The 14,505-nt window shown below is 36.4% G+C and overlaps 1 protein-coding gene across 2 annotated transcripts in view; it reads left to right on the plus strand.

Moving 5' to 3' along the window:
• The window catches only part of Copg2 (coat protein complex I subunit gamma 2), a 124,612-nt gene that overhangs the window by 5,904 nt on the left and 104,203 nt on the right, over nt 1-14,505 (plus strand). For both annotated transcript variants that reach the window (XM_004856323.3, XM_021237587.2), the window contains exon 5: nt 5,632-5,711. In XM_004856323.3, coding sequence (XP_004856380.1) covers nt 5,632-5,711 — 80 coding nt within the window. The remainder of the gene's footprint in view (nt 1-5,631; nt 5,712-14,505) is intronic.

Consider the following 14,505-nt stretch of genomic DNA (forward strand, 5'->3'; position numbering starts at 1 on the left):
ACCAATGGATTGTAGGTCATGACGGAATGAAAAGAATTGTTGGAATCAGCAGTGATGGTTGAAGAGTGTGATGTTTAGAAATAAAATGGAAAGGAATACTGTTACTCATAAAGGATGTGACAGTAGAAATGTATGATCACTACAGGAAGATACTAGAGAAAAAGAGTTCAAAGAATAGATAAGGTCTGTATGGATTGTAAGATCCCCAGTAATTATTAGTGGAATAATATTGGAGAGTGACAATAAACACTGCACTAATTTTTTTTTTTAACATAGGGAAGTAACCTAGGGTCTGTATGCATAACCAGGAGTTGTGGCAGATGGTACAGTCTAATGCAAGGAGTGTCAAAGTCAAGAGGTTTTTTTTTTAGAAAAGGAGGTGCAGTGAAAGAAGGTGGTGTGATGATTTGGTTTTTTTGGTACCGGGGATGGAGCTCAAGACCTTGCACTTGTGAGGCAGGCACCAGAACCACTGAGCTAAATCCCTGGCCCTGGTATAATGATTTTGAAGAGGTAATGAGGAAAAACTTGGATATCTTCCTCAGTTGTAGGCCTGGTGAAGTGGGGCTTGTGGGAGAGAAAACAGCTACCATTTTGAGAATGCTGGAGGAGAATCCTTAGGGAAGAACCAGGTTTCAGTTAGAAAAAAAGATGGGAACATTCAGAGAAAAATTTGAGGATGTAGAAGATTTTGCTGATGAAAGTGCCAGAGAACAATAGAGAGGCTTAGGATTTGTGGAAGGGTGAAAAATGGAGCTGTTCATAATTATTTCCTTATTCTTCTAATGCTTACAGAATCTGTGGTGGTGTCTCTTCTTTCATTTTGATATTGGTAAATTGTGTCTTCTCCCCTTTATTGCTAGGAAGTTTGTCTAGAAGTTCATAAACCTTACTGAACTCTTCATGTAATCAGCTTTTTGTTTCGTTGATTTTTTTCCTTCCAAACTAATTGTGGGGTGGGGGTGGGGATAAAAATCAAGCCAGAAGAAGGGAAAAAAGAAAGAAAAAGAAACAGTACAAACCTAAATCATATGATGGTAGACATAGACTTATTTGCATTACATGTAAATGAACACTTATAGAAATCAACTATATAACAGCTATAAAGCCACATACAAATTCCAAAGGAATGATGTCATATAGACTATGTTCTTTAATTATAATGGAATAGATTTAGAAATTGATAATGAAAGAATAAATAGATAATATACCCTATGTTTTGACATGAAGAAACCATTTCAGTTTTGTTTCTAGCCATGGTAAAGGGGCTGGCATTACCCTGGTACAGTAAATACTAGAAAAATCATACAAATACGTGACACAGCAGTTTTCAGCCATTGGATACTAGACATCCAACTACTGTGAACTGAAAAAAGGAAGCAAACAAGATGAGCCTGGGATTGTACTAGTTCACTGCCCAGAAGCAGGTTCTAGGCCTCAGGCTAGGCAGGGCATACTGAAAAGAGCCTGTCTTAGTTAACTTTTCTTATTGCTGAGACAAAATACCTGACACCCAGAGTTAAAGGGGGAAAGGTTTATTTGGTTCACAGGTTGTAGAGGTTTCAGTCCATAGTCGACTGGGGAGGTGTGACAGAGGGATATTGCAGAGGAGAAACAGTTCAAGGTAGGCAGAAGACAGCAAAAGCAAGCAAGTGAAACAAAAACCAGCAAGGAGATAAGAGCAGCTTCTTTCTGCCCTTTTTATATTCTATCTAGGCTACCTGGCTTAGGGTGGGTGCCAAACTTATCAGTGGACTAGTAATAGTAATCACACATCCTCAATCCCAGCATCACACATTCTAGATCCAGCTCCTTCTGAAAAAAAGCCCCACCTATGACTGCATGAGGCTTTGGGGGGACATCTAGACACAAGCCATGATAAAGCCTAACCTTCTCTCTGAGTCAGAAAGGCAGACAAATGTTGGGGAAGTCAAGAAAGCCTAAATCGTAGGGCAGAATATCAAAGAAGAAGGAGGGAAAAGGGAGAAGAGAAAAAAAGAGAGCCAGAAATCTGAGGACTCCCTTGAATATAGGTGAGAGCTGTTCTGTGTGCATGTAAAAGGAAACTGTTCAAGGCTCATGAAAGAATCAGAAGAACTTGAGGCTGAGAATAGTTCATAGTCTTACCAGTGAGAGTGCAAAGACCCTGTCAATACAGAAGGCATTTGGCGTAGTTCTCAAGAGGATATTATCTGAGTGATGGGAATATATTAGCCTTAGATTGTAGCTTTCTAAGTCTTAAAAGTAAGCCTCAAAAGTTAAGGAAACCAAAAGTAACCAAACTTTATGATATACTGTGTGAAACAATATGACAAAATCCAGCACTTAACATAAATTTAATATATAGCATCTAATAAAATCTGAATGTGGTGGTGTACACCTATAATCTCAGGTGCTCAGAAGACTAAGGCAGGAAGATCACCATTTAGGCCAGCCTGAGTGATTAGGGGGAGAACGTGTCTCAAAATAAAATTTTAAAGAAGGCTGAGGGAGGGCCAGGGATTTAGCTCAGTGGTTCTGGCACCTGCCTCGCAAGTACAAGGTCCGAAGTTCGATCCCTGGTACCAAAAAAAAAGGCTAGGGGTGTTGTTCAATGGTGTAGTGCTTGCCTAGCACACACAAGGCCGTGGGTTCAATCTCAGGTACAGCAATCAGTCAATTAACGGGTAAGGCAAAGAAGCAGTTAACTGGAAGAAAACTGGGTCAGCAGATACAAGCCCAGAAATGATAAAGATGATAGGATGAACATACAGTGACACTGAAACAACTTTTATAAACGCTGTATACTTAAGCATATATTGAAAGGCATAGAAAGAATGAGGAGTAAAGAAGGCATTAAAGAAATCCAACTATACTTTCTGGATTTTTTTTTAACATTGTATAAAGTGGAAAATACACTTACGGAGTTAATAGCAGATTAGAATATAGGAAAAATATCACATACTAGTATAGTGTCTGACTTACTTTCCTTGTTGCTGGGACAAAATACTCAAACCCACAAGCTAAGGAAGGAAAAGTTTATTAAGCTCACAGTTTGTAGAGGTTTCATTTCATAGTCAGGTGGCTCCAAGATGTAGTGGCATGGCAGAGGGGCATTGCAGAAAAGAAAGTTCATGATGTGGCAAGCAGAAAACAGCAAAGCAGCGAACAGCAGCAGCCTGCCTTCCCTCTCTCCCTTTACATTGCATCCAGTCTATAAGCCTATTGATCGGTGCCACCTACACCCAGAGGTGTGGGCTTCCATTTCCCACACCTAAAACTGCTAATTTCAATCAGTGGATGAGGTTAGTACCACATATCTTTAATCACAGGTATCATACACTGTAGATCCAGCCAGCTCTGGAAAGCCCCATGTATAAGCACATGAAGCTTTGTTGGGGGGTGGATATCTAGATAAAAGCCATAATATATAGCATATTAGTAATAGAAACTGTATAAAATAAATCAAAGATAATAAAAGTGAAGAGCATCAGTGACAAGTAGAGTAATAGTTTGGAAGTTCTTTTGGTGGTTATCTTACAATTTGCATTATAGATTTTTGTTTGTTTGTTTGTTTGTTTTTTGGTACTGGGGATCGAACTTGGGACCTTGCGCTTACAAGGCAGGTGCCAGAACCACTGAGCTAAATCCCCGGCCCTGCATTATAGATTTTTGACTTAACAAATCTAATATCCATCTTTGTCTTTTTCCGCTCATGGGAAATTTGTCAATCTTAGGACGCTCTTTTTCCACATGTATGTAAGTATAAACATATCTATGTTTATATACACACAGACACATACACATTTACATACATAAATCCTTTATTTTATAATATTAATTTTTGTGGGTTTTTATTGTTGTCATGCATTCAGACTTACTCATATCTTTTCCACTTTTTTTCCTCATTTTATCTATGAGTTATTTGGAATAATTTTCCTTGTGCCTAAAGAATATATGTTATGGAATCCAGTTCTTCCTAGCCCGTGCCATTAAGGTACTAGGCTTACACTTTCTGGCTATGAGGATTTGTTTTCACTTCTGGTACCTGTGAATTTCCCTGTATTTTTCCCATGGCTACTTATTTAATTTTTTGGTTCTTATGTCATTCAACATTTCTGAGTGTTTAGTTATGGAGTATGTTTACTGGCTGAGAGCACATCTTTGCCAATACTTTGTATTGTTAGTCTTTTGAGGTTTTGCCATTTTGTTTGGTGTGAAGTAGTATCAGAAATATAGTTTTAATTTCATTTCTTTGATGATTACTAATGTTGACTCCCATTTTTTTCTTCTTTTACTAAACTTTGTATCTCCAGTTTTCTTCCGCTTCTGTTCTGCTTTTTATTTTTAAATGGGGAGGGTGGGTTTTTCTCAGCTCTGAAATTTTGATTCTTATTTTCTGTTTTCTTATGATAGGAAATTTATATGTCTGTGATCCACCCTATTCTGGCTTTCTCTTTGATTTTTTTTTTTTTCTGTTAAATCACCCTAAGAATCCTCATTCTCTTCTTTCTTTAATGGGCTCGGTGATCTCTTTCTTTAGATTCTTTCTCTAGCTTGGATTCTGGAACTGAGTCTTTGGGTTTCTCTGCTTACAAGAAATTTGAAGTTACTTAGAAGAAGATGAGGCTGGACATACTAAGGAACCATGGGGTCTGACTGGTACCCATAGTGTGTGGATAAATCAGAGGTCAGGAGAGGAGGGAGCAAATTTGTTGTTGTTAGCTTAATACTTTTTGAATCCAGGCATTCATCTGGAAATCTTGATACTTGAAAACAGAAGTTGGTTAACCAAGCACAAATCACGTAAGGCTCAGGAGAAACATTGATGTACACTCAGCTGAGGAAAGTGCAAAGTATGTATTTCTCTATACACATTTTAATTTTTATATTTTTTTCTGGTACCGGGGATTGAACTCAGGACCTTGTGCTTGCGAGGCACGGTGCCACTGAGGTAAATCCCTGGCCCATACATATTTTAAAAGAATTTTAAAAATACTTTTTTCAGGACAAGGCTTTAACTGAAAAAAACCTACGTCTTTGAATTTAGACAAATCAGAGTCTTAAGTTTGGATCTCTTTGTAGAAAGCCCCGTATAATTAATTGAATTTTTAAGGTTTTACTTAGATTTTTTCCAGGGTATCAGTGCATCAAATAGTGTGTTTAGAGCCAAATACCAGCACTCTCTAGGAGACTGAGTCAGGAGGATTGCAAGCTGAAGTCCTGCCTAGACAGTTTAGCAACTTAGTAAGAGCCTGTCTCAAAATAAACTATTAAAAAAGGGCCGAGGGGCTGGGGATTTAGCTCAGTGGTTTCGCCGCCTGCTGCGCAAGCGCAAGGACCCAAGTTTGATCCCCAGTACAAAAAAAAAAAAAAAAAAAGGGCTGAGGATGTAACTCAGTGCGAAAGCCCTGGGTTCATTCAGTCTCCAAATACTGGAAAACAATAACAACAAAAACCAAAGCAACCCAGTATTTATGTTTAGGAAAAAGTAATATTCTGAATATTTTCTTACCCAGATATTTTAAAATTTTGGCAGGAGCTAAGAATCTTTTAAAATGTATTGTTCTAAATATATCTACTTGGTGTCCTCACTTCAAACAATTAAGAAAAAATATCAATAACTATTACCTTTTATGAATAATTTTTCAGCAAACATTGAGGAGAATGTGCTACCTTACCATCAAAGAAATGGCTACCATCTCTGAGGATGTGATAATTGTCACAAGCAGGTATGTGAATAGTCTAGGATGTGATGTTTATGGAATATTTGCTGTTTTCTTTCTGTTGATTTTACTTTTTTGACTGTAAGAAAGCCAGTAAGAATTTAAAAGAATATCATATCTTAAGGATTTTGTTCTAAAATGCACTTGTCATCATGTGAAAATCATCCCTTTCTGATAAGTAAAGAAAGAAGTGATAAAGGGTAATACTATTAGATTTGATAACCACAAACAAGTTCATTAAAAAATATATATAAATGATAACTTAAAGTAAATGATACACTGAAATAATATAAGAAGGCTAGCATCTACAATGTATAAAGAACTTTTATACTTAAAACAATACCAAGCAGTAATTCATAAAATAACCAATATAAAGAATGTAAGTATATTCAATCACTCTTGCGAGTAACCAAAAAATGTAAATGAAAAATTCAGGAATATTTTTTACTCATCAAATTGCCAGGAAGGCAGAATTCAATACTTGTAAGGAAGACTGATATTCTTGTACACACAAGACGGAGTAACACATTATCCAGTTTTTCTAGAAAGCAGTTTGGCAGCATTTATTTAATGAAAAGCTTTATCCCTTTAGCGTAAGGTATACCATGTCTGTAAAACTATCCTCAGAAAATAATCAGACATAGCAAGACTTATATGGAATGGTGTTTATTGCAACACTCTTTTTACTATCAAAAATGATGGACAAATTATGTGTCTATCATTGTTACAATTATTTAATCATGTTTTAATCATACTATAAAATATTTTTAAGTTTTTGAAAATATTTTAAAAATATCTTTGATGATATGGAAAATTCCTCACTAAATTTAGTGCTATGTGCTAGTTTAATTCAGTATATATTTCCATATACTCTCACTTTAAAATATATTGTATGTGTATAAGAAATATGGATGGAAGTACAATGATAAATTACCAATAGGTTATCTCTGGGAATTTGGGATTATGGCGAGTATTTATTTTCTTTAAAGTTTTGATAATTGCCAAATGTCTTAGAATGAGTACATAAAATTTTTTTTTTCTTTTTTCCAGTTTTTATTGTGGTAAAATACACAACAATATTTACCATCTTCACCATTTTAAACATAAAATAGTTCTAAAATATCTAAGAAGTTGCTTTAAAACCCTTTTCATTATTAATAATAACTCATTTAACTGAATATGGTTTTTGTATAACAAAATACATTTTTGAAGGAAGGTGCTTGTGTTTAACCAACAGTTACATTGAATACAGTTGTAATGAGTAACGTTTTCAGCTGAAAATAACAGAATAGAATATGTAAACAATGACTTAAACAAGATGGGAGTTTATTTTTCCTTATATAACCATAGGTCTAGAGGCATAGGCTAGGTGGTGTTGGTTCACTCACTCAGTAGTGGTGGGCTGGTGACTCTTGTGTTTGTTTGGACATGCTCCATTATTACAAAACAGATTTCTGAATTACTGGCAGAGCATCACCCTCAAGGCTGGAGGGCTACTGGGAAGAGGGCCAGGAAGTGCCAACGCCATATGCTTCTTTTATCAGGAATACAATAGCTTTTCCCAAGGCAATTTTTAGATTTCACTTGGCACAACTGTATTATATGACTATCCTTAGGAGGCCAGGAAAATGGGTATTTAGTTTTTATAGCTCAAGCATTAGGGTTAGGCAAGGAAAAAGGAATTGAAAGTAGATGTTGAATTAGTCAACTAATAGTGTCCTCCACAAATATGAAACAAAATCTTAAGTTAGATGGCTAGAATTACTAAATATTTAAAAATTTAAAATAAATTAATCATCTGGGTTTTTTGTTTGTTTTAGCTATTAATACTTCCTCCTAAATTGTTTTAGGCTACTTTGAATGACTGCTTAATTAAAATTTTTTATTTTAATTGATTAGTAAATGTGGTAGGCAGAATAATAAATAGCTCTCTAAAAGATGTCCAGGTCTTAATTCTCAGGACCTGTGAATATGTTACATTACATGGCAGAGAGGAATTAGATTATCCTGGATTATTCATGTGGGTCCTGTACAGATAAGCATCCTTAACAGTGGAAGTGGGATGCAGAAAAGGTTCTGTAAAGAGATGTGATGACGAGAACAGGGTCAGAGGAATGCATTGTTGCTGGATTAGAAGATAGAGGAAGAGGGCCATGAGCCATGGAGCAAGGGTGACTTCTATGAACTGAAAAAACAAGGAAGGTTACTTATCCTATATCTGTTTTTTATTTCTAAAACAAAATGCCTAAAGTTGAGTTCTTAAAAAATTTTGGAGCCTGAATGGTGAGGCCCCATGGCTGATGGCCTCACAGAGGAAGGAGTGTGTGCAGCAGGGACTATGTGGTAATACAGGAAGCCAGAGGGGCTCAGGGATCAGGCTTTCTCTCTTTATAACAGCTCATTGTTGCAGGAACTAACCAGGTCCTACCTTCATCCCATTTGAGGACAGTGCCACCTTCTAAACCCCACTATGTTCCACCACCTTAGCTGCTCCGCAGTAGATACTAAGCTTTCAGCACATGGACCTTTGGGGGCATGCTCAAACCACAGCAACCCCAACAACCCCCAGAAAGGAAGGCAGCCCTGATTATATGTTGATTTTAGCCCAGTGAGATCTCTTTTGGATTTCTAACTTACATAATGGAAAGATGAAGTGAATGTTGCCTTAAGCCTCTAGGTTTGTGGTACTTTGTAATAGCAGTAATAGAAAATTAATATAAATTTTGGTACCTATAAGAGAAGTGCTGTGTAGAAATAGCTAAAAATTGTGTGTGTCTTAGGAATTAATGTGCAAAGAGCACATTCTGGAAGAATTTGAGGTACATATTAGAAAAACTCTAGATTATTAGTAGAACAGTAGATGCTAGTGACTGTCACAGACGAGGAAAGAAGTAAGGAACAGGACAGAGAAAACATTTATCTCTTTAGAGAATACCTAAATTGTTGTGAACAGACTTATGGTTGAAATATGAATTGCTGGTGGTAAGTCCTCATAGGAAAATAAGGAAGATGTTGGAAATAGGAGTTTTATGGCTTGTATCTAGATGTCCCTCCCCAAAGACTCATGGGGTCCTAGGTGGGGAATTCAAAGTTGTCCGGATTAGGGTATATGTTGCTGAGATTAAGGGTGTGAGGCAGAGATTAACAATGCCCTACCCTAGGTGTGAGTGGCACCACCCAAAAGGTGGATAGCCTGGATGGAATATAAAGGGACAGAAAGAAGCTGCTTTGCTGCCTTCTGCCTTCCATGCTTTGCCATGGATTTTCTCTTCTGTGATGTCCCTCTGCCATGCCACCCTGCTTTGGAGCCAGCTGACTATGGACTGAAACCTCACAAGCTGTGAACTGAAATAAACCTTTCCTCCTTTAACTATTTTGTCTCAGAAATGAGAAAAGTAACTAAGACAAGGAGGAAAGGGGATCCTTTATAGTGATCCTTATAGTGACAGAAAGTTTAGCAGAATTATGTCCTGTGGTTATGTGGGAAGCACAATTTATAAGCAGTGAACTTGGATTTTTTTTTTTTTTTTTTTGATACCGGGGATTGAACTCAGGACCTTGCGTTTGTGAGGCAGGCACCAGAACCACTGAGCTAAATCCCCAGCCCGAACTTGGATAGTTAACTGATGAAATTTCCAAGCAAAATGTTGAAGGTGCACCCTGGGTTTTTTTTTGCTGCTTTTAGTAAAATTTGAAAGAGAAATAAATTAAAGGGAAACCTGTTAAAAATGTACTAGACCTTGATGATTTTGTAAATTTTCAGCCTATCCAAATGGCAAAGAATGATAAAATGAAGAGATTTACTGTCAGAAAAGTGTGGGCCAGAGAGAAAGCCAAAGGTGTCACTGCACAACCTTTTGCTGGAACCTCAAATTAAAAGGTCAGCATTTTCACTCACTGAGTACTCTGAAGAGAGGTAGGGTGAGACTTACAGTTTCCTTTAGCAGAGAAATAAAAAATAGAGATGAGGTTATCAAGACAAGATCTATGGAGGAGCCTGTTGTATAATAGAGTGAGTCTGTGAACTTACATGGTAGACCTGCAAGGCACAAGGATTCTGATCTTGAGGCTCTCATACCAGCAGAAACATCAGCTTGAACTTGAAAGCACAGAGAGGATGAAATAGAAGTCAGTACCTAGAATTGTTCAGGCAAGCAGCAACCTAATAGAACTACTCAGCTTTGAATGAATGCTAGCTACCTTTTATGAAAAGGAGAGATAACTTTTATAAAAAGGAGAAGAGCAGGCCTGTAGGGTGGCACTGAAAACTTTACAGAATTCTGCCCAGGCAGAAACCATTTGCCTGACTAGATTTTACAGTTGTTTGGGACCAATGACTTTTTATTCTATTTTCTCTCAGAGTGGAAATATCTGTACTTGTTGGAGCAGGGAACTTGTTTTCTAGTTATATGTGTCTGAAGATGGAGTTGAATGCTGCCTCAAGATGGTTTATGCCAAGATTTTCACCCATACCTAATTTGTATGATTTTGATAATAAGATTGGGACTTTTAAATCAGTGAGATTGAGATGAAATTTTGGACTTTGATTTAATGCTGCAATGTGTTGAGATTTTGGGGGATTTGAGGATGTGATAAATGTATTTTGCATGTGAAATGGATGCAAAACTAATAATAAAATTTTTAGTCCAGTGAGACCTATGTTGGATTTTAATTTTACAGAATTGTAAATATTAAATTTGTGTTAAGTCACAAATTATGGTAATTTGTTATAGCAGAAATAGAAAACAAATATTGTATGGGCCGGGGATTTAGCTCCGTGGTTCTGCCACCTGCCTTGCAAGCACAAGGTCCCAAGTTCGATCCCCGGTACAAAAAAAAAAAAAAGAAAAAAGAAGGTATCCTTCTTCTAGTGAAGGTGTTTGACTCCTTTGTCAAAGATAAGGTGGCTGAGTATGTCTAGAGTTTTTCTGCATCTTCTAATCTGTTCCATTGACCCTCGCGTCTGTTTTTTTGGCCAGTACCATGATTTTTATTTTTATTTTTTTATCACAGTAGCTTTGTAGTATAATTTCAAGGAATTGTGGAATTTCAAGGAATCAGGAATTGTGATGCCCCCATCCTTGCCTTTGTTGCCCAGAACTGCTTTTGTTATTCTAGGTCTCTCCTGGTTCCAAATGAATTTTAGGATTATTTTTTTCTAATTCTGTGAGATAAGCTGTTGGAATTTTGATTGGAATTGCATTGAATCTGTATAACAATTTTGGAAGTATGACCATTTTCACTATATTGGTTTTTCCTATCCAAGAACAAGGGATATTTTTTTATTTTTTGATATCCTCTTCAATCTCCTTTTTCAGAGTACTGTAGTTTTTAATGTTGAGGTCTTTTACTTCTTTCGTTAGATTGATTCCTAGTTATTTCATTTTTTGGATGCTGTTGTGAAAGGGATTGTTTGTCTAATTTCTGTCTGTGAGTCTGCTGTTCGTTTATAGGAAGGCTATTGAGTGTTGACTTTGTATCCAGCTCTGCCACTGAATTTGGTTATCAAATCTAAAAGTCTTTCAGTGGAGTTTTTGGGGCCTTCTATGTAAAGCATCATGTCATACGCAAATAGTAATTTGACTTCTTCTTTCCCTCACCTTATTCCTTTTATTTCTTTCTCTTGTCTAACTGTTCTGGCTAGTGTTTCCAGAACTATATTGAACAAGAGTGGTAACAGTGGACATCCTTGTCTTGTTCCTGATTTTAGAGTGAAAGCTCTCAGTTTTTGTCCATTTAGAATGATGTTGGCTGTTGTTTTGTCATAGATGGCTTTTGTCAGATTGAGATAGATGGTCTATACCAATTTTCTGTAGGGTTTTTATCATGAATGGGTGTTGGACATTATCAGACACTTTTTTCTGTATTTTATTGAGAGGATCCTATAGTTTTTATCCTTGGCTCTGTTAATATAGTGTATTATATTTTTTGATTTGCATATGGTCAACCATCCCTGCATCCCTGGGATGAATGCAACTTGGTCATGGTGTATAACCTTCTTGATGATTTGCTACATTCTCTTTGCCACTATCTTGAGTATTTTTGCATCTGTGTTCATTAGGGAGATTGGCCTGTAATTCTCCTTTTTGGTTGGATCCTTCTCTGGTTTTAGAATCAGGGTAATGCTTCTAGGAATGAATTTGGGAGTATGGCTTCCCCTTCAATTTTATTAAAGAGTTTGAGGAGTAGCATCATTAGGTCTTCTCTAAATGTCTTGTAGAATTCAGTAGTGAATCCATCAGGGCCAGGGCTTTTCTTTGTTGGTAGGTTTTTAATTACATATTCAATTTTATTGGCTGATATTGGTCTATTTAGAATTTCTATATCTTCTTGATTAAACTTTGGTGATTCATATGTATCTAGGAATCTGTCCATTTCTTCTGTACTTTCCATCTTATTAGAATACAGGTTCTCTAAGTAGGTATTGATGATCTTCTGAACTTCTGCAGGGTCTGTTGTGATTTTACCCTTTTCATTCCTAATTGTGTGGATTCGGGCTGGGGATTTAGCTCAGTTGTTCCACCGCCTGCCCTGCAAGTGCAAAGTCCCAAGTTCGATCCCTGGTACAAAAAAAATAAAAATAAAATAAAATAGCCTAATTGTGTGGATTTGAGTCTTTTTCTTTCCTTTTTTTGATGAAATTGGCTAAGGGTTTGTCAATTTTATTTAATCTTTTAAAGAATCAACTCTTTGATTCATTGATTCTTTGTATTTTCTTAGTCCCTATTGCATTAATTTCTGCCCTGATTTTTATAATTTCCTCCCTCCTACGAGCTTTGGGCTTGATTTGTTCTTCTTTTTCTAGAATATTGAAGTTCAACATTAGATTGTTTATTTGAGCCCACTCTGTTTTCCTGATATGGGAATTCACTGCTATAAATTTCCCTCATAGGACTGCTTTCATTGCATCCCATAAGTTCAGGTATGTTATATTATCATTATCATTTAATTATAGAAATTGCCTGATTCCTTTTGTAATTTTATCTGTAACTCATTGGTTGTTCAAGAGTGTTATTTAATTTCCTTGTGTTTCTGAAGTTCTTGTGGTTTCTTTTGCTCATTATTACCAATTTCATTGCACTGTGGTCTGATAATATGCATAGGATAATTTCAATTCCTTTGCATTTACTTAAGCACATTCTATGAGCTTGTATATATATAGTCTATTTTGGAGACAGTCCCATGTGCAGCTGAGAAGAATGTGTATGCTGATGTTGTGGAGTGGAACACTCTTTAGTTATCTACTAAGTCCATTTGTTCAAAAGTTTGGTTCAGTTCTAATATTTCATTGTTGATTTTTTTGTCTAGTTGATCTGTGTTTGTGATAATGAGGTATTGAGTTCCCCCATTACAACTGTATTAGTGCTTATATGATTTTTCATGTCCATTATTATTTGTTTTATATAGTTGGGTACACTGGTATTTGGTGCATATATATTTATGATTGTTTTTCTCCCTTTCTGATTGTTCACTTTACTAGGATTTAGTGACCTTCTTTGTCTTTCTTAATCAGTCTTGGCTTGAAATCCACTTTGTCTGCAAAAAGAATAGCTACCCTTGCTTTTTTCCAGGTTTCTGTCGCATGGAATATTGTTTTCCATCCCTTGTCTCTCAGTCTATGAAATTGTTTTTGAATTAAATGTGTTTCTTGTATGCAGCATATTGCTGGATCTTGCTTCTTGATCCATTCTGCCAGTCTGTTTCTTTTGATTGGTGAATTGAGACCACTAACATTGATAGTTAAACTGATATGTATTATCCTATCTCTGTTGTTTTATTTTCCTACTGTTGGCTTCCTTCTTTCCTTTTCTGTTTAATTTCTTGCCTTGCCTTTGGATTCATTCTGTTGGGCTTCATGGAGTTGTAATCCTTATTGTAACTTTCTAGAATATCCTTTAGAATATTTTGGAGTGCTAGTTTGGTGGTCATGAATTTCTTCAGTTGTTCTTTGTCATGGATGTATCTTATTTCTTCCTCAATTTTGAAGGATAGTTTTGCAGGGTATATCAGTCTGGGTTGGAGGTGTTTTTCCTTTAGGGCTTGAAATACTTCACTCCAAGCTCACTTTGACTTGAGAGTTTGTGTTGAGAAGTCTGCTATGATTCGGATGGAATTTCCTTTATAGGTGATTTGTTTCTTTTTTGTAATAGCTTTTAATATACTGTCCTTTTGTTCAATTTCTGTAATCTTGACTATTATATGCCTTGGGAAGATTTTTTTGATAATGGCTAATTGGAGTCCTATGTGCCTCATTTATCTCTATGTCAAATTCTTTTTCCCTATTTGGGAAGTTTTCTGCCATTACTTCTCTGAGAACAGGGTTTTATGTCATTTGCATTATCTGTCTCCTGCTTTTTCATTGACTTCAGTCAATCCTGTGTTATTCTTCTTTGCATCATCTAGCAGCTGCTGATTGATTTCTCATGATCCCTTGCTGTTTTTAAGAAATCTCTCTTTTCATGATTGCTAACTATAATCCTGTCCTCTATATCTGATATTCTGTGGTCACATTGGCTCATTCCGCTGTGTATACTTTCAGTGGAGCTTTTAATCTCCTGGTTATCTGTTTCAGTCTGTTTCATGAATTCCATTTCTTTACTATGCTAGGTGTTTGTGGTTTCCATTTCTTTCCTATGCTGGGCATCTGTGGTTTGCATCATGTTTCTGAGCTCCTCTAATTTTTTTTATCTGTATCTGCTCTGGTGTCACTAAGCATGTCTTTCATTCTGGTCACCACCTCTAAAGTTTTCTGGGAAATTATTTCTTCTAGAGCCTTGTTCATCTGCTTTGTTACTTCTGC

This window comes from Heterocephalus glaber, unplaced genomic scaffold (genome assembly GCF_053883595.1).
Source record: "Heterocephalus glaber isolate CG9 unplaced genomic scaffold, H.glaber_assembly_v1.0 deba00000546, whole genome shotgun sequence".
Classification (NCBI taxonomy): domain Eukaryota; kingdom Metazoa; phylum Chordata; class Mammalia; order Rodentia; family Bathyergidae; genus Heterocephalus; species Heterocephalus glaber.